Here is a 25,835-nt window from a genome sequence, read left to right on the forward strand (position 1 = left end):
TTACACTGTGATCTGTAGCCTATAGTTCGGCTTTAGCTTCTAACTATCTTTGTCTTTTTAACCTGTTGTTGCTGCTGAGTCAGTTTGACATCCTGGATATATCCTTCAAACACAGATTGTAGACCCCTCTGTCTGCTTCTCTCTGGAATCACTCTTTCATTTTTCCACAAATACAATAATATTTCTTCAGAGAGTGCAGTTAGTTACAGTGTGGGCTCCTCTGACAGCTTGTCAGACTAATCCAAAGGGGGTGGGGCTTAGCAAAAGGTCATTTGTTTTGCCAGCAAACAAATTTGCCTCTACTATCATCTCTCTTTAAAACAAAATGTTTGTATCACTCATTGCCTCATGGACCTCTTCAAGTCCAACCAGTTGCTTATTGATCAAACATGTTTTTCCAGCCTCCTTTCCCAATCTCTGCTCTTCACTTTGCTTCTAACTTGAAAGCATGTTAGCATTTGCAATTTTTTTTTTTTTTTTTTTTTTTTGTCATTTAGTGATTTGAGCAGATTGACAATTTTCTTTCTTTGTAATGAGGAATTGTAGTTCAGTTAAGTCCACTTACCTAAGTGATGTTACATTAGCAGTTTTGTCAGACCTTAAAAAGCTTCCAATGCTGTTGTAGTAAAAATATGTCAATAAAAATAAATGCCTATAGTCAGCAGTGTCACAGTTCAGCTTTACTTTTTAATCACATAATAATCTTTTCTGGTGTAGGCATGCATCTGTATGCCTAATGCACTTAAGTTTTAAATATCGGCACCATTCATAATAAATTTGCATCCCTGCTTCTGACCTGTGACTTTGTTGGAAATTGGGACTCCCACTTCAGTCCTCTGAGCCACTATGAGGAATAACTAATACAGGAAATAGCCATCTGTGAGACACACCGCTCACGGAAATTTCAAGCCTGCAGAATCCAATTCTGCATTTACTCTAAATGTGTCAGCGGCTGCAATCAACGGGCTTTAGAGACAGATGCCCTTCCACACACACTCTCTCTCACACACACACACACACACACACACACTCACACACACACATAGAGATACACACACACCAAGACAGCTGTTGCAGTGTACATTCATAGCTGTTATCAGGGTAACTCTCTCTGTGCTGTACACTTGTGTGTCATTAAAACTTAGAGATGGGCGTTTAAATGCCATTTCAACATTCTCTACTATTTATCAGCCCAAAGGGAGTTGGGGTGTATGTGTGTGTGTTGGTGTTTGTGGGCGTGTGTGTCAGGATTTTCAGTCTGTCCACACATTATTTATCTGGGTAGTTACGTCTGTTTAATCAGGACTAATTGTGGTTGTGAATGTTATGTGTGTGTGTGGCTGACTGTACAATAATTACATGTTTTTTTTGTGTGTGTGTCTGTGTCCAGTAAGTTACCATTTAAGTGTGCTTCTGTAGTGAATGTGTTTTTATGTGTGTGCGTGTTAGTAGGTGTGTGTGTGTGTAGCATGGGGCGGTTAGGATAAGACTTTCTAGGCAATGCTGTGACACCATCTGGGCAGAGGCACATAAAGCTGTCGCCACCCACCATACACCAGATGTTTCTCATGCACACACACACACTCACACACACAGGGTATCATGCTATACTGCTCTGGGAAAAAAACTAAGGTAGATCACACACAGATAGCCCCACATGCGCAATCAGTGCTATAAATATGTACTGTATTGTTTATATTTATACTTCTTGATATTAGTTTTTAATCAAACACAGAGAGTCCGTTTCTAGGCATCTATACACACACACACATTCAGTGTTTTATTTACATGTGTGTGCCACTGTGTGTGTTTTGCTGCTTCAGTTATCACAGCAGTAAAGACAAGAGTCCCAGACTGGTGGTTAAAACGTGGTCTCATTTACAGCAACAGTCCCTTAACACTCCTAAAAATAATGCACATGTATGCGTGAGCTTGTGGAAGTGCATCTGTATGTATATATGCTCCTGTATGTGTACCTCACCAGAAGGGTTGTCACAGCCTGTCTCCCAGAATGCTTCAGTAATGGCCTGACATTTACAACTATGCACCAGTGATAGTGCATATATTTGGTATATGTTCATATAAAGTGTGCTTACATTGCCAGTACAACTCCCAGTACTCACATTATCAAAGATGGAAATATTGTTAGTACATGTTAATGTAGAGAGATATTTCTACTATATTTTTCATACTTTTAAGTAAATGTAGATGATTCATGAATCAGTGTATTGCCAATCTTACTGACAGATCTGTTGATTATTTTCTCGCACCTCTCCTGAATTTATTTTTCTTCTTTTTGCTCCCCTTCTCCATTCCTCCTGTCTTCCTTACTCTCTAACAACAAACAGACTCTGTCCTGGAGCCCTTCACCACCTATGAGTACAGAGTGAGGGGCTGGAACAGCTTTGGACGAGGCTCCAGTGATGTTACAACAGTGACCACCAGTGAGGACAAACCATGGGGAGTGGCACCGCCTCGCTGGAGTCGCTTAGGTGAACGAGATGACATCATCCAGTTGCAATGGCAAGCACCCGCCAGGCCTAATGGTGTGTATGTGTGCATGTGTGTATCAATAAAAATGCTTTTCTGTAGATGGGTTTCAGTTGGATTAACTTCAGTAGAGGGGCGTTTTTTATTAATCTGGATTTGACCTTAAAAATCAAAAAGCCAAATGTTTTAAGTATTAAGAAAAATTGGACATTGGTTGTGAAAAAATACTTCTTCTATTTTGCCAGGGGACATCACCCACTATGTTATACTGCGGGATGGACAGGAGCGTTACCGTGGTGATGAACACCGTTTCACTGATGTGGGTGGGATCAGGCCTTTCCAGGAATACAGTTACCAGCTAAGGGTCTGTAACCGGGCTGGTTGTACTGACAGTACACAGGTAAGACTGTATGTGTGTTTGTGTCAGTGCTGTTACTCACATTTTCTGTTGTGCCACAGTATTAGCTTATTAGCGGCTTCTCACCTTATGCTGGCCTGTCTATTCATAAAGCTTGAAATATCATCATCATTTGAAACATAATTTGAAAAGCTCAAAATTTCACTTTAGGACAATAAATAACTAATTTCAGACAACAAGAATTTTTACCAAGGTTCATTGTAAACTCCGACTTATTGATCTCACTGTTAAAAGGGAGAGAAATAACCTTATAATCCTGAATTCTTTCTAAAGCTGCAAGGTGTTTGTCTGGAGGTTTAAATATTTGTCCTCTAACAGAGTCATTGAGAAAACTCCACTGAGTCTAGACTGTTTATTTACAGCGCAGCTACACTCTCAGATAACTGAGCCTCCTACCTGCCTGTCAAACACCAATAAAACAATAAACCATCTTGAGACAGTCCGGATCTGAGTTGAGCCCTGCAGGGATCAACAGATGTGAAATTCGGTGGCTGGTGACTGCTCACTGGACTGTGGTTCGGCAGCTAACAAGTGGAGCTAGCTGCCAACAACCATCGCTGCAATCAACAAACTCCACAAATCCATTCAGAAGCTCCACCATCTACAGTCAGACATATACGGCTGCTTATTTACTGCTGAAATACAGCTCACAACTCGAAATAACTGCTGATGCTGCTCCGGCATCTGTGTTTTTTTAGGCTAGCAAAACACCCTTGCGCCAACTATTACAAAACATGCTGGAGCTTACCAGCCTGTCGGAACTCTGATCTCATACTGCTTGTAGGGTATGAGAAGATCGTGGCAAGTTTAATACATTTCATAAAAGAAATCATCATTCTGTTCTCCTCTCATATAATTTTCAATGTCCGAAGAGTCTTGACAGAGGCTCTGTAGCTCAGTGGTTAGAGCACTGGTCTTGTAAACCAGGGGTCGTGAGTTCGATCCTCACCAGGGCCTTCACATTAAGATTTAGGGCAGCAGTAGATCAGTCTGTAGGGACTTGATTTTGGAACTGGAAGTTTGTAGGTACAATCTTCTATCTGGGTTCCTGTCTGGATCAAATATGGGGCATGGACTGGTGGCTGGAGAAGTGCCAGATATAATTTTTTGATAAAGTATATTATATCTACTTTCTTTCTTCTTCTTCTGCTAAAAAAACTAAGGTTTTAGTCTTTCTCATTTAGTCAGTGAAAACAAAACATACATTTCATCATAGGTTTTTTAACCAAAGATCTATTTTAAGCTCAACGTCTTGTCATTTTCATGGACAAAAGGTCATGAACGAACATTTTCCATGAAAGTTTTCATTATTGAAGTTATTTTGTATAAAAAGACTAAAATTACCCTAAATATTACTGATTGCACCCGCAATTGGAAAGGGAGTGTCTGCTCTGTTGATTTCTTCTCTGTGCTTTGCAAGGCCTCCATGTAGAGCTCTCGCTCTTTCACACATCAACACACTCACACTTTCCAAAACCTTACTCTGTTGTAGCACCCCATTTCATAAAGACATTATTCCCCTGTATGATTATCTAATGGCTCCTCTAAAGATGGACTGAGCTTCACTGAACTAAGCACCACTTTACTCAGTAGTTGAGTTCATTTCCTTAATTTAGGCCGAACAATTAAAGGAAAAGAGAGGTGTGTAAAAAAAAAAGTGTGTTTTGAGAGAGAGGGGGGGGGGGGGGGGGGGGACAAGAGAGAACTCTTACCATTGCTTTGAGAGAAAATACATAAGTTGGTTTGTTTTCATTTGTAAAGCAATATTGCTTTTGTCAGTGGGTTTTATTTTTTGTCAAGAAACAGAAATCAGCTTAACTGCCACTTGAACCAAATTGTAGCGAGTCAGCATCGTGCAGGAGCTACTTTTATGACTTGAATTCATCCTTAATTCTCCTACACACCTGAAATACTTCCTGCCTTTCCAAATAAAAGTGTGCAAAGATCACTTTATCTTTTTTGTTCTGTCAAGGAGAAATTGCCTAGAGATGCAACCCCGTGCTTTACGTTGTGCAAACGTACAGCAGCAACCTTGCAGCATAGTTCTTCTGCAGTTGGTTGCTCATCTGGTCGATTGTTTGGCCAGTGGCCTTTCAGCTAAATGCCCTTTTACCCTCTCGTAAAAGGCTCGGGCGCTGTTTTCTAGATGTTTTTTTTGCATTGTAATTCAGGTGCTCAGTTGTCCTGCAAGTGATATTTTACAAATTTTAAACCTGTGTCTGACCTTTGTTGTTAAGAAACCACAGTGTGTGATGTTCCCACGCTGTGTGAACTCTGTACTGTTCCCATGTCGGAACAAGTTTTTATTTAGCTTTGTTTCCGCTCTCCCTCTGTATGCGAGGCTCTGGATTTGCTGAGCCTACCTGATGTTTGTGATAGCGTCCATAATAGCTTCACACAGAACTCCCCCCCCCGCTATCTCTCTGGCTGTAGCAGAGCTGATATCACCACAACAATTAATTTCTCCGGCTTAGGGGTGATGAAAGCTCACGTTGAAAACTGTCTTTCTGGCTTTTTTAAAGCTAATTTAACATCTCATTATTTTGATGAGCACATTCTTACGTAAAGACAGAGTCTGTAGATGTGTCAGTAGAGGGGTGGATGGATGAGAGGGTGAGATGGAAGTACAGTTGGTTTAACAGGTTTTGAGGGTTGATGGATAAATAGATGATGGATAAATGAATGTATACACTGAGTGAATGCTGGGGAGAATGATGATATGGATGAATTAGAAATGGATGGATGTAGTGTAGTGATAAAGAGAGGTGTGGTAAATTGTCAGAGAGATGAAGGGAAAGAATAATGTATCAAAGTTCATCTAGTCTTTCCCATATTCTGTATGTACATAGTGATTCTGTTATTATTTCAGGCATTAATTATTATTTTTTGTACATGTATTGTGTTGATAACTGGCATATGCTGATTTGTGAATATTTTTGCATTTCTCTCCACCTTGTTAAAACAATCCTAATGTCAGCCTTGCTCGGCTCCCATACATGCCAAGTCATTACATATTGATGGATGTAGGTATGATTAGGCTTGTAAGTAGCCAGTAGTCTTCTGTTGTCATGTTTATGGCCATAGCAACCAGACCTATACAAAGAGTAGAGCCCAGGTAAAGGTAAATCTCTAGACAACAGCTTAACAGAGACACAACATTAGGAAGCAAAAAGACTTCTGTCGGCAACAAAGTCTAAAATACTTTGCAGCCATGTTTCTTGCCCTGTGACAAAAAGTCAAGTATTCAATCAACATTTAACTGTAGTTTCTGAGGAAAAATATATTTAAGGAGCTTTGTATGACATACAGAGTCTAAATCAGGCTGTCGGCACATGGTTGTCAGCGTGTAGGTGGCTTAGGTGGTGGGTAGCAGCTAGGGATGCACCGAAATGAAAATTTGTGGCCGAAGCCGAATAAAATTAAACGCTTGGCCGAATACCAAGTACCGAATACCGAATGCCGTTGTTTAGGTTTTCATTAGTTTTTGCAGATGAACCCCCTCCAGATTAGTGTTGTCACGGTACCAAAATTGGGACCCACGGTACGATACCAATGAAAATATCATGGTTCTGAGTAGATCATGATACCCACAGCGAAAATGAGGCAGATGTGCCTTTTGTCATTTATAAAAAGATAAATCACTTTTCTATAATACATCAATGATATTTCAATGGAATAAATTACTTATTGACTTATTCATACTTCAAAAACAGCATCAATAAGTGATTAACATAGGGGGGATCAAAATAAAATAAATAAATAAATAAAATAAAAGTCAACCAAAAATCAACCAGCCACCCTCCTCCCCTGACAAGTTAAGAACAGTCCCTAAAGTATGGTGAGGTTTGTGGACCGTTACCTGCCACAAAGAAAGAAATGTGAACAGCTTGTTTCTCCTCTGACACGTCACACACCTGTGTGCCACCACGGCTCGGCTGTTGAGGTACTTTTGGGCAGTCATGACACCAAGAAGAGGAAATTATTGGACCTGGAGCTGGGCTTCTCCATCGCCGGTAAGCCGTTATCTTGCGCCACAGAGCACTATGGCCGCCGTATTTGACAGGAATACATTCCTGTCTGTGTCTGTGACCCCCGTTCAACCTACAACCGGCAGGATTCGTCTTTCGTTTTTGTTGCTGGTTGATATCTGTACTCACACAACTGCTCCTGAATGATTTCTTTTGCTCGCACAAAACTATTTTTAGTCGCAAATGTGAGTAAAATGCTCGCACCGTAGAGCTCTGTGGAAAACAAATCACTGTGTTTTAGTACTGCGGTCTACCGTTGGTACCAGTATACCCTGCAACACGTACTGCGGTCTACCGTTGGTACCAGTATACCCTGCAACACTACTCTAGATAGTTCAGTATTACATGCTTTGCAAACCGCTTTTCTTCTATCACTCTCCAACACTTTGTTTGCAAACCGCTTTTCTTCTATCACTCTCCAACACTTTGAAATATCGGCGCACTGCCGACATTTTAATCCAGTATCTTTGATTTTACTCCGTCCGTCACTGCACGCTGTTTGATTGCATCATCAAAACACGCCGCTATTATTTGGCCTTGCTTTTCACTTATTCCACCGAATACCGAATGTGTGTTTTGTTGCAATATTCGGCCGAATATATTCGGTTACCGAATAATCGGTGCGTCCCTAGTAGCAGCTAACAACATCGTGGGTTGTGACGGCCTTATCAGCGGTAACTGCCATTCCAGCCCGGCGCAGAGCGGTGATATTTAGCTAGCTAGTAGGATACACACATAGGGACTTACATGCACCTTCACGCGTGCGCCGCCGGACCGTCTACCACGACAACAAATAAAAGCCTTAATTACAACATGCATAGCTTCATTCTCTGCTCAGGCAGATACCATAACTCCATCATATCTTTACCCAGCAAATAGATGCAAGCTGCTATATTCATGCTTTAAATGTTGTATACATCTCTTTTAAAATCTGGTTCATTTACTTTGTGAAATTCTCTACCATTTTCTACTGGACAGTTTACACTAGGATAGAAATAGTAATTTAAGTAATTTGCTCCTGTTTTCTGCTGTTAGTCTGATTTTATTTTGAGTATATAACTGGAAAACCCTAGAAGATATAATGAGAAAATTGTGTTTCATAAGAAGTCCATTCCGTGATATATGTATTTAAAGCAGGGACACTGACACCGACTGGGACATTGCAAAGCTCTGGCTTTCATGTGCTCTCTCCCTGCCAAAGTTTTGCTCTCAGTAGGCATTAGTATTATATAACGGAATAAAGCCAACATCATGATGCGAATGATGCACCAACTGGACCTCCAGCGTTTCCCACGAACAGACTTTACTTGCCCAGGTATATGTACTGTTGCTCAAGTATATTTGGCGACCCATTATAGCCATTTTTTGTTGTTTTTTTCATTCATTTGAGAGATGCCAATCTGCGATCAGTTAACTAGTGGATAATCTCCCCTTGCTCTACACCTCCTGAAATTTTTTATTTTGCTACGGCAGCCAAGGCAAAAATGCCCCGAAGTGCTGATGTTGTGTCAAAGACAGTTTCATTGTCAAATGATGTTTCCCTTCTGTTAGAATGATGCTTTGCGTAGCACCCCCTATGTGGTTGGTTTAGAGTTAGAGGAAACATATCAACCAAGAAACAGACCTCAACACAACACTGGCTTCCGATCTGCAGCAGTAGTTTCCTCTGGTCTTGTTTCTCTGTGAGCTGCATGTGAATCTGGCACGAAAATAAATAAACAATATGAAGAATATATAAAATGTAAATGATCTGATTTTGATAAAAATTTGCTTCCCATGCTTGCCAACCATTTTGCTTTTCCTGCCCCTCTCCCTTGCTGTTTTCCTGGAGTTCAGTTTACCCAATTTTTACCCCCCAACATGATGAAATTTCAAAATCTGCCGATCCACTGTATTTATTAGAAATGGCTTAGTAACAATTTTATATATATATATATATATATATGTACACATACTGTATATATATATGTTTTTTTCTTAACACAGTTGTATTTCAGACCTGTGGGAAACACTGAATAGTAAAAACATTTCTTTAAAGAAGCAGGCTTCTGGATCATCCTGCCTCGAAACTTTTTTCCATTTAGCTGTACACTACACGACCACGAAAACATGCACAAACCCTGCACAAGCCGTACACAGCTACACTACGAGCTCAATCTCTTTCTCCCGTGCTCTCTCTGTCTACCTCCGTCCCTCATACACACACATACATATATGTTCACACAAACAAGCACACACTCTCCCAGCAGAGGGTGGAAAGGGAGTGAGTTGGATTAGTTTGTACACCAGTGAAAATTGGCCAAACAGTCCCAATTATGGGATAACTTGGGCTAACCTAATACACCACTGCAATTACCTGGCATCAGCCCCCTCACACTCACTCACGCACACACACACACACACACACACACACACACACACACACACACACACACGGGCACGGACAAACAAACACAGGCACACACAAACGCACACCTGCTGTGACAACAGAAGGTGCTGATCTAATACGGTTGGTCACTTAGAGAGGGAGGAAGAGCGATTGGTCCTCCTCTGTCTTCGAATCCTTTTGTCCTGTTCTCTCTGCTATTTGTCTCCTGTCATTCCTCTGATCCCAACGTCACACACTTCACTTTCTCCCAACTGTTGTCTCTCTCCTCTCCTAACCGCTCTCATCCTCTCTGCTTTCCACTGTCCAAACACCAGTTTCTCTTTCACAGCAACTGTCATCTGGTGTCCAACATTATCCCTTTCCCATTTTCATCTGGTCCTCTAAGTTTTCATTCCTTTGTATACAGGAAGAAGGGTTGGATGGAGAGTATCTCAGTGAGGCATGCTTTCATGTATCTAGCTTTTCATTACATGTGAGTGAAATCTGAGCACCTGCATTGTATTTTCTGAGCTGTTATGTCATGTGTACATTCCATGTTTTATCTACCTGATCAATAAACTATAAGATGAATGAATCAGTCATTTCAAATCAAATCGGTTTAGAGACAGGTAGTATCATAAGTGAGTTAATTGCACCTCAAAGGGAACCTGGATTACCCAGGTTCTTCTAAGTCATTGGAATGTTAAGTTTAAGAGTTAAGTTGTCCACCAAAGCAACGATGAACTTAATGTTACATTTAGGGTACACTTGCATACAGTAGGGTGTTGTATGACTTTATTTCCTTTACATTTGAGCAAAGTCTTGACAGACATCCAAGTTAACAGCACACTGAGGCACTCACTGATTGATGCTACTCCTTCCCTGCATCTTCCTTATCTTCTTCTTCTCTTTCTCCCTTTCTGTTTCCTCTCTTCCACCTCTTTGTGTTGGCGTGCGTATACCCGCATGTACCTGTGTGTGCGTGTTTATGTGCGCGCGCGTGTGTCTCCTTAGTTGTAGTAGCAGTCTTCTAATTGCATAGCACTGTGTGGGACAGGTGGGGGAAGTGCTAGTGACAGTCTATTAAGGCAGGATATCCCTGTTGCCATTAGCAGCAGATTGCCCTGTGATTCTGTGGTCTCCACATTCACCCAGCATTCAGAGGGGCCCACAGATACTACACGAGGAATTTACAATAAGATGGTCACTCACAACAGTGTGCTAAAAAGCAGTGATTTTTTTTTTTCCTCGCCAGTTGCATCACTAAAGCAGCATTAGGTTGGTTTCTTGGTCATGCAGAAGTGCAAAAGCAGCGGAGTAGGTCAATTAAGGCACAAGATCTATGTTGTCATCAGAATGAGTAACATTCTGGAGAGATAATCCTTAAATTGGAAGCAACAAACTCTTAGTCTCCAGTAATTTCTCACTGGTATACTGCTCTAGGTAAAATTGCCATTAAATACACAAACACTGGACTGTAATGGCTGGCATTGCATTCACCTTTCTTTTCTTTTTTCTACATATTTACACAAGTGACATGGTTCTTGCCTCTAGGTCAGTGGGTTCTAGGAATAAAATATAGTGTTGTGTGTAAAATCCATAGTTTGCGGATTGCAGACAGGGTCTGTCATCTCCATGTGCTTCAAGAAGTCTGCCATCATTCCTGTGCCCAAGAAAACAAAACCAACAGGCCTGAACGACTACCGCCCAGTGGCACTCACCTCTGTCGTGATGAAGTGCTTTGAACAGCTGGTCGAAGATTACATCTGCTCCTCGCCAACCAACACACTGGACCCACTACAGTTTGCCTACTATCCTAACCAATCAAGGGAGGACGCCATAGCAGACATCGTCCACACCACCCTATCTCGCTTGGAAGAGAAAGGAAGCTATGTGAGATCACTGTTCGTTGACTACACTTTAACACGTTTAACACCATAGTTCCCTCCAGGCTCATCACAAAACTCAAGGATCTGGGATTAAACACCTCACTGTGCATGTGGATCTTTTACTTCTTGACAGGCAGACGACAGGTTGTGAGAGTGGGCAAACACACCTCTACCACCCTCATTCTAAACACAGGAGCACCCCAGGGCTGCGTTTGGAGTCCCCTGCTGTACTCCCTGTACAGACATGACTGTGCTGCCACCTCAGACTCCAACACCATTGTTAGTTAGCTGATGACACAACTGTGGTGGGCCTGATTACAGAAAACAACAAAAAAGGCCCACCTGAAAGATGAAGAGGACCTGATCCACTGGTGTCAAGACAACAACCTACTCCTGGACGTCATCAACTAAGGAGATGAGAATGGACTTTGGGCAGAAGCAGCAAAGGACCCCCCCCCCTCCCTTTTATGTCAACTAGTCCTCAGTGAAGAGGGTGGACAGTTTTAAGGACCTTGGCATCCACATCACAGAGGGCCTGACCTGGGCGCTGCATACAGACTCAGTGGTGAGAAAGTCAAGTCAGAGACTTCACATTGGACGCCTGAGGAAATTCAGGGTATCCCTTCAAATACTGAGGAATTTCTACTCCTGCACCATCAAGAGCATCCTGAGCATCACTGCCTGGTGCGGAAACAGCACCAAACAGGACCACAAGGCCCTGCAAAGAGTGGTTGACTATAGGGGCTGCTTTACAGTGCTTAAAGTATGCTTACACCAGGCGCTGCAAAAATTAGGCCAGGAGAACCATTGAAGATCCCAAACACCTGAATAAGGACCCTTTCCCCCTTCTGAGGTCGGGAAGAAGGTACCGGTTACACCAGGCCAGCACTGAGAGGCTCAGAAAGAGCTTCTACCCTCAGGTCACGAGGATCCTAAATGAAGACCCTGCCTAAAATCGCCTTTGCACGTTCTCCCCGTGTCAGAATGGTTTTCTCCGAGTGCTCCAGGTTCCTCCCACAATCCAAAGACATAAACATCATGTTAATTGGTGACTCTAAACTGGCTAAGGTGTGAATGTGAGCATGAATAGTTGTCTGTCTGTCTGTCTGTCTGTCTGTCTGTCTGTCTGTCTGTCTATGTCTCAGCCCTGTGACAGTCTGGCGACCTGTCCAGGGTGTACCCTGCCTCTCGCCCAGTGTCAGCTGGGATAGGCTCAAGCACACCTGCAACCCCTAACAGGATAAGCAGTTACAGAAAATTAATGAATGATGAATGTATCTTGTATGATTTGTTGTGGCTGATTGATTGATTGATTGATTGATTGATTGATTGATTGATTGATTGATTGATTTAGGGTTCTTCCATCATGCAAGTTGTGGACACTTTGTGTTTTGGTTTCATTTGTTCCCTGGTTTGTCCGTGCATGGCAGCAGGTTATAATACAAAAATGTGTTAGTGTCTACATTTTACCTTTCCTTTTATTTTTGGGGAAATAAATTAAATCACCAGCAAATGTCTTTCTCTGTCGTCAACAAGGTCTTTATTACCTTAGAGAGGGAAGCTCTGAATTTGGATGCAGTTTTTTATTGGGTTGTGATCATGTTAATTACATTCATAAATGGTCGCAGCAGAAATCCATCTGTTAGCCACACTTTTTACATTCTGTAAAATATCTGAAACGTGTTTCTTCTGTTTGTGTGTGTGTCTGTATACGTGTGTGTGTTCAGGTGGTGGCAGTGACAGTCCAGGGAGTCCCAGAGGGCGTTCAGCCTCCAGTGGTCACAGCTTTAAGCCCCTCCTCCCTCAGTGTGAGCTGGTCTGAACCGACACGTCCCAATGGAAACATACAGCGGTACCACCTGAACCAGACTGGTGTTGGAACCATATTTACACACATCGATGGGCCCAGAAATTATACTGTGTTTGGTAAGATTCTCATTTTATCAAATGCCTCACTTTTCCTCCATTCTTTAGCTTGTTAAGTTCCCTCTCTATCCTTTCTCTCCCCCCCCCCTCTTATTTTCCTCTCCTCCTCTTCCTGCACCTCTCAATTCTTTCATGTCAGTCTCACCTCCTTACCTCACACCAGATATTCCCCCGTACTCCTGTCCTTTGTCATATTTGAATCATCTCCTAACTCCTGCTCTTCTCCTCTCCTATACCCCTCTCTAGTCCTCCTCATCTTCCTTTCTCCTTATCTGTCCACTCCTATTTTTTTTCTTTGTCATGCATTTATTTATGTGTGCTGGTTTCGGGAAGCCATCTAATGTCTGAATTTACACCTGATTCCCGCCATACTGTCTGTGGCCCAGCCCCTCACACAGACACAAACACACTCACATGAGTACACACAAAAGAAACAAAAACAAAATAAGCACAGAAGCACACTCAAACATTAAGGTCCGGCACACAGACGGATACCTCACATACCCAGCTATACACCTGAGAAAAACTCAAAACAGCAGCAGTTTGAGACCCAGGGCTCTGAACAAAATAAATACAGCAAGTACACACAGAGAGAGACAAACACAAGTGTTGGCTTGTCTTAATATTGTAGATCTGCACACAAACATGGTGGTGTCAGGACTGGGTGATTTGTGGGTCTTGTTTTATCTACCCTGAGGAGGAGCTGTGTTGCTGGCCCTCTGCCATCAGTCACAACACACACAAACACACACACACATGCAGACACAAACACCTGCATAAAGCATTGTAAAACAAATGTTTGTTGTCTGTGTAAAAACAGAAAATTTAAGAGACACCACAGAGAAGTGCCAATAGAAAACCATGACAGTAGACATGCCTACTTCTGGAATAGAAATACTCAAACTCAAATTTCAATATTTAAAGTGTTTAATTGGTGATTTGATTTTTAAATATTACATTTTTCCATGCAAGAACCGAGTGATGACATCTTTTGAAGATGAAATTTAGTGGCATTTCCCCCTCACAGCTCTGCTCTCTGCTCTGTCTTGGACTCAGACCAGGCAACGGCTTTGCCAGTAGCCGATAGACTATTCCCATGGTGCCTGTGGTTGGCTTGTATGGTCAGGAGTTGTGTGTGCACAAGCATGTGTGTTTGTATGTGTAGGCATGAGGCAAAGCAAACAATGCCAAATAGAGATGGTAATGTGCTGTAATACTGTACCAGCCCCATGTGCCAGTGTAAGCAACCAGCATGCGTGTGTGAAATTCCCCTGTCCCCCAGTGAGACACTGGAAAACCCTGAGTATTCAGCCAAAACCACTACTGGGGCACTCTCTCCCTCCCCTTTATCTGTCTGTCTGTCTGTCTCTCTCTCCCGCTCTTGTTTCTCCACATTGCAGCTGTCTTTGTACAACACATGTATGCGCTAGGAATTACTTCCTGTGTTTAACTGTCTCACAGACATAGTGAATCACAAAGTTTTACAATAACAAAGGATCTGAAATGGATCAAACTTTAAGGCCTACTACAGATTAATTCCAAAAAGCTTTTAATGGTCCCAAACCAGTTCTGCATATCAGCTCAGAGCAACCACACTATGTTTATTTACTGTGAAAAAAAATAGGGTTTGTCTCTCATTTGATTCAATTGTATAAATTCATATTTAATATAGTTTAAACTAAACACAATTGATTTTGTATTTTTTTGGCAATATTTTTAAAAATTAGTCTTAATCTGTGTCTTTTACATTTTCATACCCATGCACACACATACACACACTTTCACAGAGTACATATACAAACTCATGTTCCTCTTCAAACTGTATGTAAGTGCTGCTGTTGTAATGAAGTAACTGCCGTTAAATCATAGCTGTTGAATTGGTTTCATACCACTAGCAACACCGACCAGTTGACATACAAAAACAATACACTAAAAGGTAAAACAGAGAGGTAGAGGGTGGGCAGGGGCCTGAGTGGGGAGTAACCTCAACAGCAAAATTAGATAAAGAGGGAGTGACACAGAATTATACAAACTGAGGGGGTGAAAGGTGCACAGAATGACACTTTTTGAAACAGAGTGAAGGAGAAAGGAAGAAAGAGTGCGACAGATGAAAAGATGGATGGATGTATCTAAGTGTTTTCAGTGAAATATGAACAGAAATAATTGCCGCGCTACTCCCCCATCCTTAATGTTTAATACGCCATTATTCATCTTCTCTGCATCTCTCTGACGATTCTCAATGCTGTCAGAGACAGATGCTTCAACAGCTCATTCACTCATTCACTCACTCCAACAACAGAAACTGGAGAATGTATTTTTTTTAGCCAGATCAAGTCACTCTTGTAGAGTTGTAACTTATTTTGATCACTTTGGTCTGCAGGCCCTTGATTCATAAAGAAAGGTTCATGTCAATTCATTGTTGTAATGATAAACATAGAATTATGACACAGTAACAAGTAAAATAGTCATTTTAATTAAGCGTACCTGTTGCTGGTCCTTATGGTAAAGATCTAAAAATACAGTGCTGTATATAAAATCCCCAAATTTCACCTTTGAGGCAGAAATAATTAAAACTCTTTGAGACATTTGTGGTTTTCTTCAGTCCAGAAAAAAGGTTTTATATCTCAGAAGCCACGCCACAAAAAACCTATCTGTAACACTGCCCACCTATAAATGGTATTTTGTCACTTCTGCCTTAGAAGAATACTTTACCCACAAAAGGGCTATTTGTATATCAATTACACAACACGTGACCACTTTATTTTTCTGCCATGCCACCAGGGTAAACGGAGAAACGGGTCCAGGTTGACCAGCAAAATTATATCAAAACATTCTGTTATATACTCGCTCATGACTTGTATGGTATAATCCAAGTCTAATTCATCCACACACTCAGTACTTCCCAAACACATGCATTTTCACTTACATGTTACAATATAAAATACTTCCACTTACAAGTAGTGTGCCTGAGCAGGCGCTTGTGTTTGAGCTCACCCAGAGCCGAGTTCAAACACGCATTGCCCTGGCATGCTACTTGGCCGTGCATGAGACTGTTTGTACTGACGTGTTTTTTGTACAAATGTTTTATTGAAAATGCATGTGTTTGGGAAGCACTGAGCAGTTACCTGGGTAAATGAAACTTGGAACATACTGCAGGAATTGTGTGAGAGTTTGTAAACTGATGTTTGGATATAGTTTTGCTGTTGTTAAATGTGGTCCCCAATGACTTCAATTGATTAATAATTTTTGCCTTTTTGGAATCTAGATTTATTGTGGCAATATGCAAGAAAAACAAAGTTTTCTCTATGAATTCAAGGTAACACGCTGTGAGTAACAGTTACACAAAATGATCGTTATGAGGGTCAAGTATTCCTTTAATAGTTAACAGTGGGGGCGCTGAATCATTCCTCTGTACTACCAGAATCAAAGTTATGTTACAGAAAGTGTTGTTGCTTCCAACTGGTTTGCACTGTTACATGAAAATTCCCAAAGTCAGCAGCCTCTATGATGCCAGACAAATTATAAAAACAAATTTGTGGCTTCTACCATTCCCAGTTTATTTTTTTATTTGCCTGAGGAAAGCAAGAAATGGGCTCTTATTACTAGCATTTTTAGCAGTTCTGAAAAGTGACACTTCATAGAAAGAATTAAGCACTACTGTACAAAGACACCCCATGTGAATCGATATTAAGTATTGCTATCATTAGCTCACTATGAATTATTGCCTGCAATTATATAGATTATGGCATTAATCATGTGTTTAATTGGTCTTTTGTAGGCTCATTATTAATTCAGAACAGCAGGGAATAGAGTATGTTCTTTTATTTATTAATGCGTTTCCCCCGTAGCCCATGCTCTGATTGGTCCGCGCTATAGGTGCAGGCATGCAGACATGGCAAAGGGAGGAGAGGAGATAGGCAAGAACTTTGCTTTCATGTGTCAATTGTGAATCTGTCTCTTATGAGAAGTGTCAGCCTTACAGTATGTGGATCTTTTTCCATCCAGCCACACCATGTAACTTCATGACTTCTGCTTCTAACTTCTAAAATTGGAGCAAAGAACAAGTTTGGCAGGCTTGCAGTAAAAAGATGGAGCTCAGTGGGACAGATGTTATCTGAAATATTGCAGATCCGTGGGTTACCCAGCTTAGTCTGAGTTGAGTGATTTTTTTTTTTCCACTCAGGGTCAAGCAAAATGAGTCCACATTTGAATATTTACTTTCAAGTTAAATTAATAGAAATGAAGCTCTACTGTTTTGTTAAAAGCTGGGAATGGAAGTGGTTCACAAATTATTGGTTTTCTTTTCAGTTGGGAAAACTTATTTTTTCAAGATATTTCTCCGAAATAAATATTAATACAACGATAAACAAGCAAAGTAAGAGCTATAATTGTCAGAAGATGTATGAAGCATTTACAACACAAATGAAAAGATGTGCACTGTACAATAAGTTTAACCTGCATATATGGGTTTGCTGGCTTAGGGAATCTGTATATACTGTGTGTGTGTGTGTGTGTGTGTGTGTGTGTGTGTGTGTGTGTGTGTGTGAACCTGATCTCATTGTTCCATCCCAGACGGTCTCTGCATTAGGGAGCCACAGACAGGAAGTCAAACTCTTAATTATTTAGGAGAGGTGTTATCAAAGCTCTCCTCCCTCTCTCTCTCTCTCTCTCTCTCTCTCTCTCTCTCTCTCTCTCTCTCTCTCTCTCTCTCTTTCTGTTTTTTCTTTTGTTTTCTTACTTGTTCCTGATGCATCATCTGTTCTTTTTTACTTACTAACTCTTTGTTTCTAGTTCCCTTTACATTTCCCTCTCCTGCTTGACCCTTCATTGTATCACCCCTCTCTTTCTTCTCTTTCCCTTATCTTTCCATTTTAGCCTTTCATGTCTTTCTCACCTAGCCTCACATTTCTTCTGCCTGGCTTCCCCACCTTCTCTCCATCTTCTCTTTCACTTCACCACTTCTTTGTCTTTCTCTATTTTCTTTTTCATGTCAATTCAAAGAACTTTATTGGCATGAAAGTTTCAAGAACAATGTTGCCAAAGCATCAAAATACAACACACAAAAATAGTGATATGGACATTAACACATCTCTCTGTCTCTCCTTCTCTCTTTCTGTCTTTCTCTGTCTCACTCTCTCGATGTGGTGTATCAGGTAACTGGCATGGTATTGCGGCCTGTGCCCATCATCCTATCATATTCTCCACTGCAAACAGGGAATGGCAACCTGTCAATAAAATGCAGCTTTAAATCAGTTACTTTTACTGCAATACACACACACACACACACACACACACACACATTAGAGAGATCCACAACAACAGTTTCACAATCCCGTCTTTTGTTTGTTCACTCTCTCACATGCAGTCTTTCTCTTTAACTTTTCTGTTCGATGTGAGCTTCAACTCTTCACCGTCTCACTGCCAGTGTGTGTCTCTCTCTGTTCCTCTGTCTGTCTTGCACAAAAACCCACCAATCTCCACTGTGTCCAGCTCTCATGATGACAGTTACAGCCTTGTCTCACTCTGTGTTAGTGAGCCGCTGGCTGCTCACATCAAAACGCCCTCCACCCGTTTTTCACTTCCCGGTGATCACTGTTAAAATGATTGAAGCTTCCTCTGTCTTTCCATAATCAAGCACATAAGCACATGTGTATGCACCGGTATGTGCACATACAGGTATACACACACACACACACACACACACACACACACACACACACACACACACACACGTATGTACACTTACTCTCTCTGTTGCGCACACAAACACACACAGTGGTAGGCATGGTGTCATTTCTTCAGCAGACCAACACTGCCCTCTTCAGGCAGAGTGTTTTAAAGGTAATTTGAAACACACCAAGAGACATCAAAGGTGTTTGTGTGTGTGTTTGCATTCCTCTGCAGATGCACATGTGTTGAATGAGAAGCGAGATTTTGTTTGTTTTGGTTTATATTTGAAATAGCATGAAACAGAGTGGATGGAGAGTCAGATGATGTGCGGTCATTCACAGAGTTTTGACATTCCTTTACTGTCTGACCGTGCGCTCCTTTCATAGAGAGCAGAACTGATAAATCAACTTTGACTGGCATGTTCTCTGATCAATCCTCTCTGCTTCCTGACCTGAGTTTAGGCTGGTATTAATCACTACGGGCAACACTTAAAAGCATTTTGGAACATTATTTTTATGCAGGGCGATTTCACGTAATATCCAATTTTTCATTGTTTCTGAAGCCACTGCCACGTGTCTTCATTGCCGCATAAAGTTGTCTACTTGTGTTGAATATTATAACTAAGTTGTCTTTGCAGTTTTTGCCCCATTCTGACTCCCATAGGAACACTCTGTCTGACTGTATGTAGGAAAATGTAGTGAAGGGTTACTGCTTTATTCAGCGTTGCAACAAATGACATCACTTGCAGTGTAGATATCATTTACTATGCTGGAGTGGACACACGCATATACACACGCTTAGTTGCACAGTTAAATAGTGTAACAGAGCCTTACGCTTTAACCCTAGTACTTTTGTATGGCTGGCAGATTTTCTTTATTTAACCCAAACACAGGGCAACATTGTGAGAACATTTGCACACACACACACACATTGATCAGAGGTTGGGTTGAGCATGACAGGCTGCGAGGCATGTTAAGCAGGCAAAGCAGTAGAAAGAGATGTGAGGAAACCGTGGTAAAGCACTCCGCTGTGCAGCTGTCCAATCCCCTCTGCAGAGTGTGTGTGTGCGTGCGTGTGTGCTTGTGCCCATGTTCTCTGCCGTATACCGTCGACACAGGATGGGCACCGACATACATATCACAGCTGAGACACAAAGTAGGGTTTCCCCTCTCTCAGCCTCCAATATATACGCAATTAGAAATATATAGAATATTAGCTAAATAATATTGAAAACATTATTTATATTTATTTTACACATAGTTAAATTTGGGTTTTTTATTTTCACTAAATTACAGATGTGATAACACATTTGTATTATCAATGATAATAAATTATAAGTCACATTTGGTAGTCGAGTGTCCTGTACTGTCCCTGACTACTCTTTGGTCAAGTAGAGGAAGAAATTTTATATATTAGTAATGTATGAAAAATGTTTCTCAATATTAAAACATATTTATCTAATTCACAGACATCCTTAATGTTGTAAAATATATATTACCTCTCCTTAGATACTGCAGATTTTAAGTCAGAAATAAAGACACTGTATTATGCAGTGCCAAAGCCTGTTTTTCTATTCATCCTTTTGAAATAAAGTCATTTTACTTCTTTTATTTTCCCTTCAATTTGATTTGTAAGCTGTTGTATGCTGTCAGCCACGTGAATGACCATAAAACATCCAGTCAGCCCCCATGACAACATTAGGAATTTGCATCCATCCATTCATCCTCATCCATCCACCGTAAATCAGACCTGGGCATAAAATATATCTGAAGGAAACAAAGGTTTTCAATCACCTGAAAGTGGTTCTAACTCAAGGATAACTTTGCTCAGGTACATGCAGGGTTTTTTAGCAACTTCTAGTATTTAACTTGTCCTATAAAAGGTTAAATGTAACACCGAAAACTGATTTCCTGTGGTTGCAGTTAAAGGATCACTCAGTCGCTATGTGATTTCTTTTAGACTGCATAGCGGGTGCCTATAAATAAATCATGTCTGGACGCTGTAGCCTAAACGCATACCGAGGTATCATAATTATCATAGATCAAAAGCTGATGACATTACAGCGTTGGACCGGTCCTATCCCATGTCAGTTCCGCGGCTGCCCATCTTTACGTTGTTTCATTATTGAGTTATGGCATGCATAATTTAACACCGACAGATATGGATCCATCCGTTGAGAGAGTGTGGAAAGAACAGAGGGAGGGAGAGTGAAATGGATAGAGAGAGAGAGAGAGAGAGAGAGAGAGAGGGAGAAAACGGTTAGGAAGAGAGCTTGTGATACGGACCAGGGCAAGCTTCCCTCTCTTTCTTACTTTTTACCCTATTTTTCATTTTGTTGTTTGTCTCCTCTCTTTCCTCATCCTCTTACACTGTATATCCCTCTGTGCATCTCATGTTATGCAAAACGAATATGCGCGGTTTATTGTGTTGAGAATAAAAAAAGAATCCGAACATAAGAAATGTGTGTGATTTTCGATACTTCATGTGTAGGAGTCATCCTTTGTGACCTTTTTATCATATGTGTGTACATGTCTCTGTGCCACAGGTTTGCAGCCGTACACAGACTACAGTTTCGTGCTGGTAGCCTGCACAGCTGTCGGATGTGGAGCCAGCTCACCTTCCCCAGGACGCACCCTGCAAGCCTCCCCTGCTGGTACACATACGCACTCACGCACTTATGAAAATTCTGGAGATCCTGTAGAATCTTTTAAACTTCATTAAAAATTTTAGGAATTCTTTCAATTGTGATTTCATGCTGTGACGTTTATTTACAAGTGTTCAATCTGATTCCACAGGTCTTAAATATTTCCTATACCTGTCAGATTCAGAAAACTGTAAGACAGACATGTGCCATACATTTTTCTCCCCTCAAGAATGTAAAGCTAACGTCAAATAAAAATAATATATTTACAAATTATTGTCTTTGTTGACATCCTGGCAAACATTTACATTGTTTTAAATGTATAATTAATTATCATAAAAACTCAACTTAATTGAAACATATCAGGACTTTAAGATATTATCATTTTTGATAAATACTAAAGTTCACAATATCTCATGCATTTCGTTAAATGTTTTTACCAAATTTACCTTTGTCAGTGTCCTCCTTACTGATTTCATATTTCAGATACTTTTTTCTTTTTCCTCTCCGCTCCTCTCACTTCTCTCATCTCCTCGCACTGCTCTCCTTTTGTGAATCCTCCCCCTCTCACATCCTCCTTTGGTCGCCGTACACTATATCTCGCTACCCTTCACCTTTCTCTCTCTCATTCTTCTTCCTTACTGTTGACTACGGTGGGACGAAGCCTTATTTTGTTGCCTGAATAAAATGCTGTCATGGATTGTTTTTTATTAAAGAACTTCAATCAGGATCATTTTCCCTCTTTTCATCCACTTCTCATTTGCTCATGTTCTCTCAGTTCTCTTCCTCTCCACTGCCTCTCCTTCTCTCTTGTGTCCCTTGATCTTTTCCTTCCACATCTGTTTTCTTTTCCCCTGTCCTCTCCACTCCTCTTCTTTTACCATCTATTGCACATTTATCTCCCCTCTGAGGTTTTGATATTTCTCCCATTTTCATTTAAATCTCATTCCTTAGCTTTAAGCACCTTTTTACCCCCTCTGTTCACCTCACCTACCCATCCTTTGTCTTTCTTTCTACAGATCAAATCTCTTTATTTATTATTTTATGTAAATACAGTATATTTCTACTGTTAGGATCATCCCTCCCACCACTCCCCACTCATATCCTTGTGTCTAAATGTACACTACATAATTTAAAAAATCTAAAACACATGGAATTGACATATCTGCTACTCGTTCATGTTTATATCAATTCAGTTTTTTAATTGAATGCTTATTTAAGTCTCTTCCTGCACAGAGTTATACACATTTGTGTTCCTTTTAATTTACGACATCCTGTCTGCCTGTCCATGTTCTTCTCCTCTCCTGGTTTCAATATAATCTCATGAGAAAACTTTGTCTTCTTCTCCGTCATAATTCAGTCGTGCCTCTGCAGTTTGATAATCTGAATTCTCATTCAAATACCTATTTTCAATAGGGTTCAGGTTGTCCTCAGTGAAAAGAAAACAAGCTTTTGGGTTTGCTGTTGAACACTTTGGTATCGGCCAGATCTCTCTCAGGAGAAGTCCTGTTTATGTACACGAGGTGACGCACTTCAGTTTTAGTTTGTTTGAGATAAACTGACAAAGGGCTGCTAATTAATGATAGGTGCCAGATAATGTGGAAAACACTCACTCACTCCTCTTCTTTCTTCTTTGCGTCTCAGGTGTATGGTCCAGCCCCAGACATCTGATAATAAACACATCTGCGGTGGAGCTGTACTGGGATCAGCCACGCCATCCTAATGGACACATCTCCCAGTACAGACTGAACAGAGACGGTCTCACTATTTTTACCGGAGACGACCGTGTCCAGAATTACACAGACACTGGACTCCTGCCAAACCACAGGTAGAGAGCACGCACTCGCTCGCTTTGCACACACATGAATGCAAACGTATGCAAGCGTGCGCACACACGTAGACGTCACAGATGCATAAACGCACTTCACTTGTAGCTTCGTAATTAATCATCCCTTTAATTCTTGAATTTTCCCCTTTCGAGTGTGCGTGTGTTTATATCGGGGTCACCCTGTTTTAAAAGCTCTGCTATCGTCCCATCCATGTCTCTCTCTCAGGACTGCACTCTGTATATGTCTGTTTGTGTCATTTAATGAGCAAATATTTGACATGCCAATGACAGACGCAAACATTGCCACACGCACACACGCACGCACACACACACACACACACACACACACACTAAAACACAAATCAGATTTGGCTTTTGCTTACAGACAGCAGTGGAGCGGAGATTTTATTTATCTGTTTATTTTCATTTAACCTTTATTAATCCGTGTCTTTTTTCTAAGATGGATTTTCTGTTTTAATTATGGGAGTGTAAAATGATAACCCCCCCCCTCCTCCTCCCCTTTCTCTTCTTCTCCTGTCCCCCTTCTCTCTTTCCCTCTCCTTGGCCTCCTCTCTCCAGAGACTATTTCTCCTTACCCCAAATAGAATTCTTGGGATAACACCCTGCAGTACTCCAATCCCCTCTATGTGTGTGTGAAAGAGAAAGAAAGGAAGAAAGAAGATAGGACTGTATGTGTGTGTGACGTTTAATTTTCCCTAATTCCAGATAGTCTGCCAGAAGGTATTCCCGTCCCGACCCTTCGCTTCTCATCACTTGTCTCGCTTTCCCATTCACTTCTCTTTCCTCTCACCCTCCCTCCCCTCCCATCCTTTTCCCTCTTACCTCATTCCCTTCCTCCTTCCCTTCTTTTCCCAATTTAGCCCTGCGCCAAGAATTACACAGGGAGCACCGGCCCCATTATCCAGGCAGTCTTGTGTGTGTGTTTTTGTCCGCGTGTGCGAGTGTGTACCCACGCATGCCTTTCTGTGTGCGCATGTCTCTGTGCGTGAGACTGCTCAAAGTGGCCATTGATTATTTATGACAATGTTGATTAGCTGTCACTTTGCTCCGGCAGCCCAGGAAGTGTCTAAGATGACGAGAGAATTAACCTATTCCCTCTGGCTGGCCCCGCAGGACACACACACACACACACACACACACACAGGCAAACAGATGCAAATGCCCCACTCACCGATTACCTCCCGCCCACACACACACACCATTTTACTTTTGATATCCCAAGGCGGTGTTTACATTTAAGTAAATATCTTCCAGTGATGAAGTGTTTAAATTCATTCTCCCACTGAAACCTTATGCCATGATACAATTCTCCCTCTCCATCACACTCAGGCTCTGCTTTGCTCTCTTCCTCTCTGGATTTCTCTCTCTGTCTGTCTCCACTGTGGTGTGTCTATGTGAGGTCTATTTATTTATGTTTTTCTATGTGTGTCTATGTGTGTCTGTGTGTGTGTGGGTCTATGAGAGTAACATATGAGTAGTTTTAATACCTTTCCCTGACTGCATTCAAACCCACTGCAGAGGTGCTAATGGCCTCCTGTTTAAAACGCTCTGCACAGGAACAATAACCCAACACCAGTGCCTATTAATGCATGTGTGCCGGAGTTTATAGCAAATTAAAGGCTTTTAATGTTAAATGGTGGCCCACTTACACAGCTAATGTAGGCTTTAGCACCAGCCAGCCACACGCTCTTAAAAGGGAAATCTATCTTATGATGTCATGGGCGGGAGAGGTAGAGAGTGGGACAAGAGAGGCAAGAGAGGGAGAAAGAGGAAGAAATGGACCTCAAGAGCAGTCACTGTAAGAACATGCACTAACAGGGACATGTACACACAACAAGCATACGTCTGTATCTGTTTGCAGGGGGGAGGTTGCAAAAGGCCATGCTTTTAATACGTCTTTCCAGTTGTTTAATTTATCACAGCTAGACTACAATGTACTTTTTTGGCATTCAAGCATTTTTGTCAGAAACTATACAACCCCATTGATCTTAAAACATGCTTTCCTGGCACAGTGCCATTTTTGCCATGCAAAAACTATGTGATGACACAAATTCTTTGTCACAATATTAAGACTTAATTCTACAAGTGAAAGAATACATTCCCCCCTGTGCTCACGCAAGGCTGGGAACTTTAAGGGCCCTGTCTCCCACCTGGCGCAAAATGGCACACAGTGCAGTGCAACTGTCACTGCTAGTTTCAGACCGGCGTAGCTGTCATTGTCACAGTCAGCACCCACATTGTTTAAGAGGCACATGTAATCTTAGTCTCAAAACAAGGTGTGGTGTTGGCATATTGCTAGTTTCAGACAGCAAAAAGCATTGCTCCATTGATCAACAATAACTTGTTTTTAAGTCAGAATGGCGCAGTATTCATTTAGTAAGATGGGTAAAATAACACATTGTTAAAGGGCAAAATATTAATAGCATTCTTTAAAATGTGAACAAAGCAGAGCAGAGCTGCTGCCCGCTGTTACTTTGCGGCAGACTCCCGTATTTAGAAAAACACTGCAAAAAAAAAAACCAGACCTATGATTAATTAAAGCAACACTTACCTTTC

The 25,835-nt window shown here is 41.3% G+C and overlaps 1 protein-coding gene and 1 non-coding gene across 2 annotated transcripts in view; both read left to right on the forward strand.

Moving 5' to 3' along the window:
* The window catches only part of ush2a (Usher syndrome 2A (autosomal recessive, mild)), a 256,530-nt gene that overhangs the window by 185,903 nt on the left and 44,792 nt on the right, over positions 1 to 25,835 (forward strand). The window contains exons 66-70 of the mRNA XM_050054481.1: positions 2,349 to 2,546; positions 2,736 to 2,890; positions 12,921 to 13,119; positions 21,335 to 21,442; positions 23,075 to 23,258. Coding sequence (XP_049910438.1) covers positions 2,349 to 2,546; positions 2,736 to 2,890; positions 12,921 to 13,119; positions 21,335 to 21,442; positions 23,075 to 23,258 — 844 coding nt within the window. The remainder of the gene's footprint in view (positions 1 to 2,348; positions 2,547 to 2,735; positions 2,891 to 12,920; positions 13,120 to 21,334; positions 21,443 to 23,074; positions 23,259 to 25,835) is intronic.
* On the forward strand, positions 3,793 to 3,865 carry trnat-ugu (transfer RNA threonine (anticodon UGU)). The gene has a single exon. It is a non-coding gene; the product is annotated as a tRNA-Thr (tRNA).

This window comes from Epinephelus moara, chromosome 1, assembly GCF_006386435.1.
Source record: "Epinephelus moara isolate mb chromosome 1, YSFRI_EMoa_1.0, whole genome shotgun sequence".
Lineage (NCBI taxonomy): Eukaryota > Metazoa > Chordata > Actinopteri > Perciformes > Serranidae > Epinephelus > Epinephelus moara.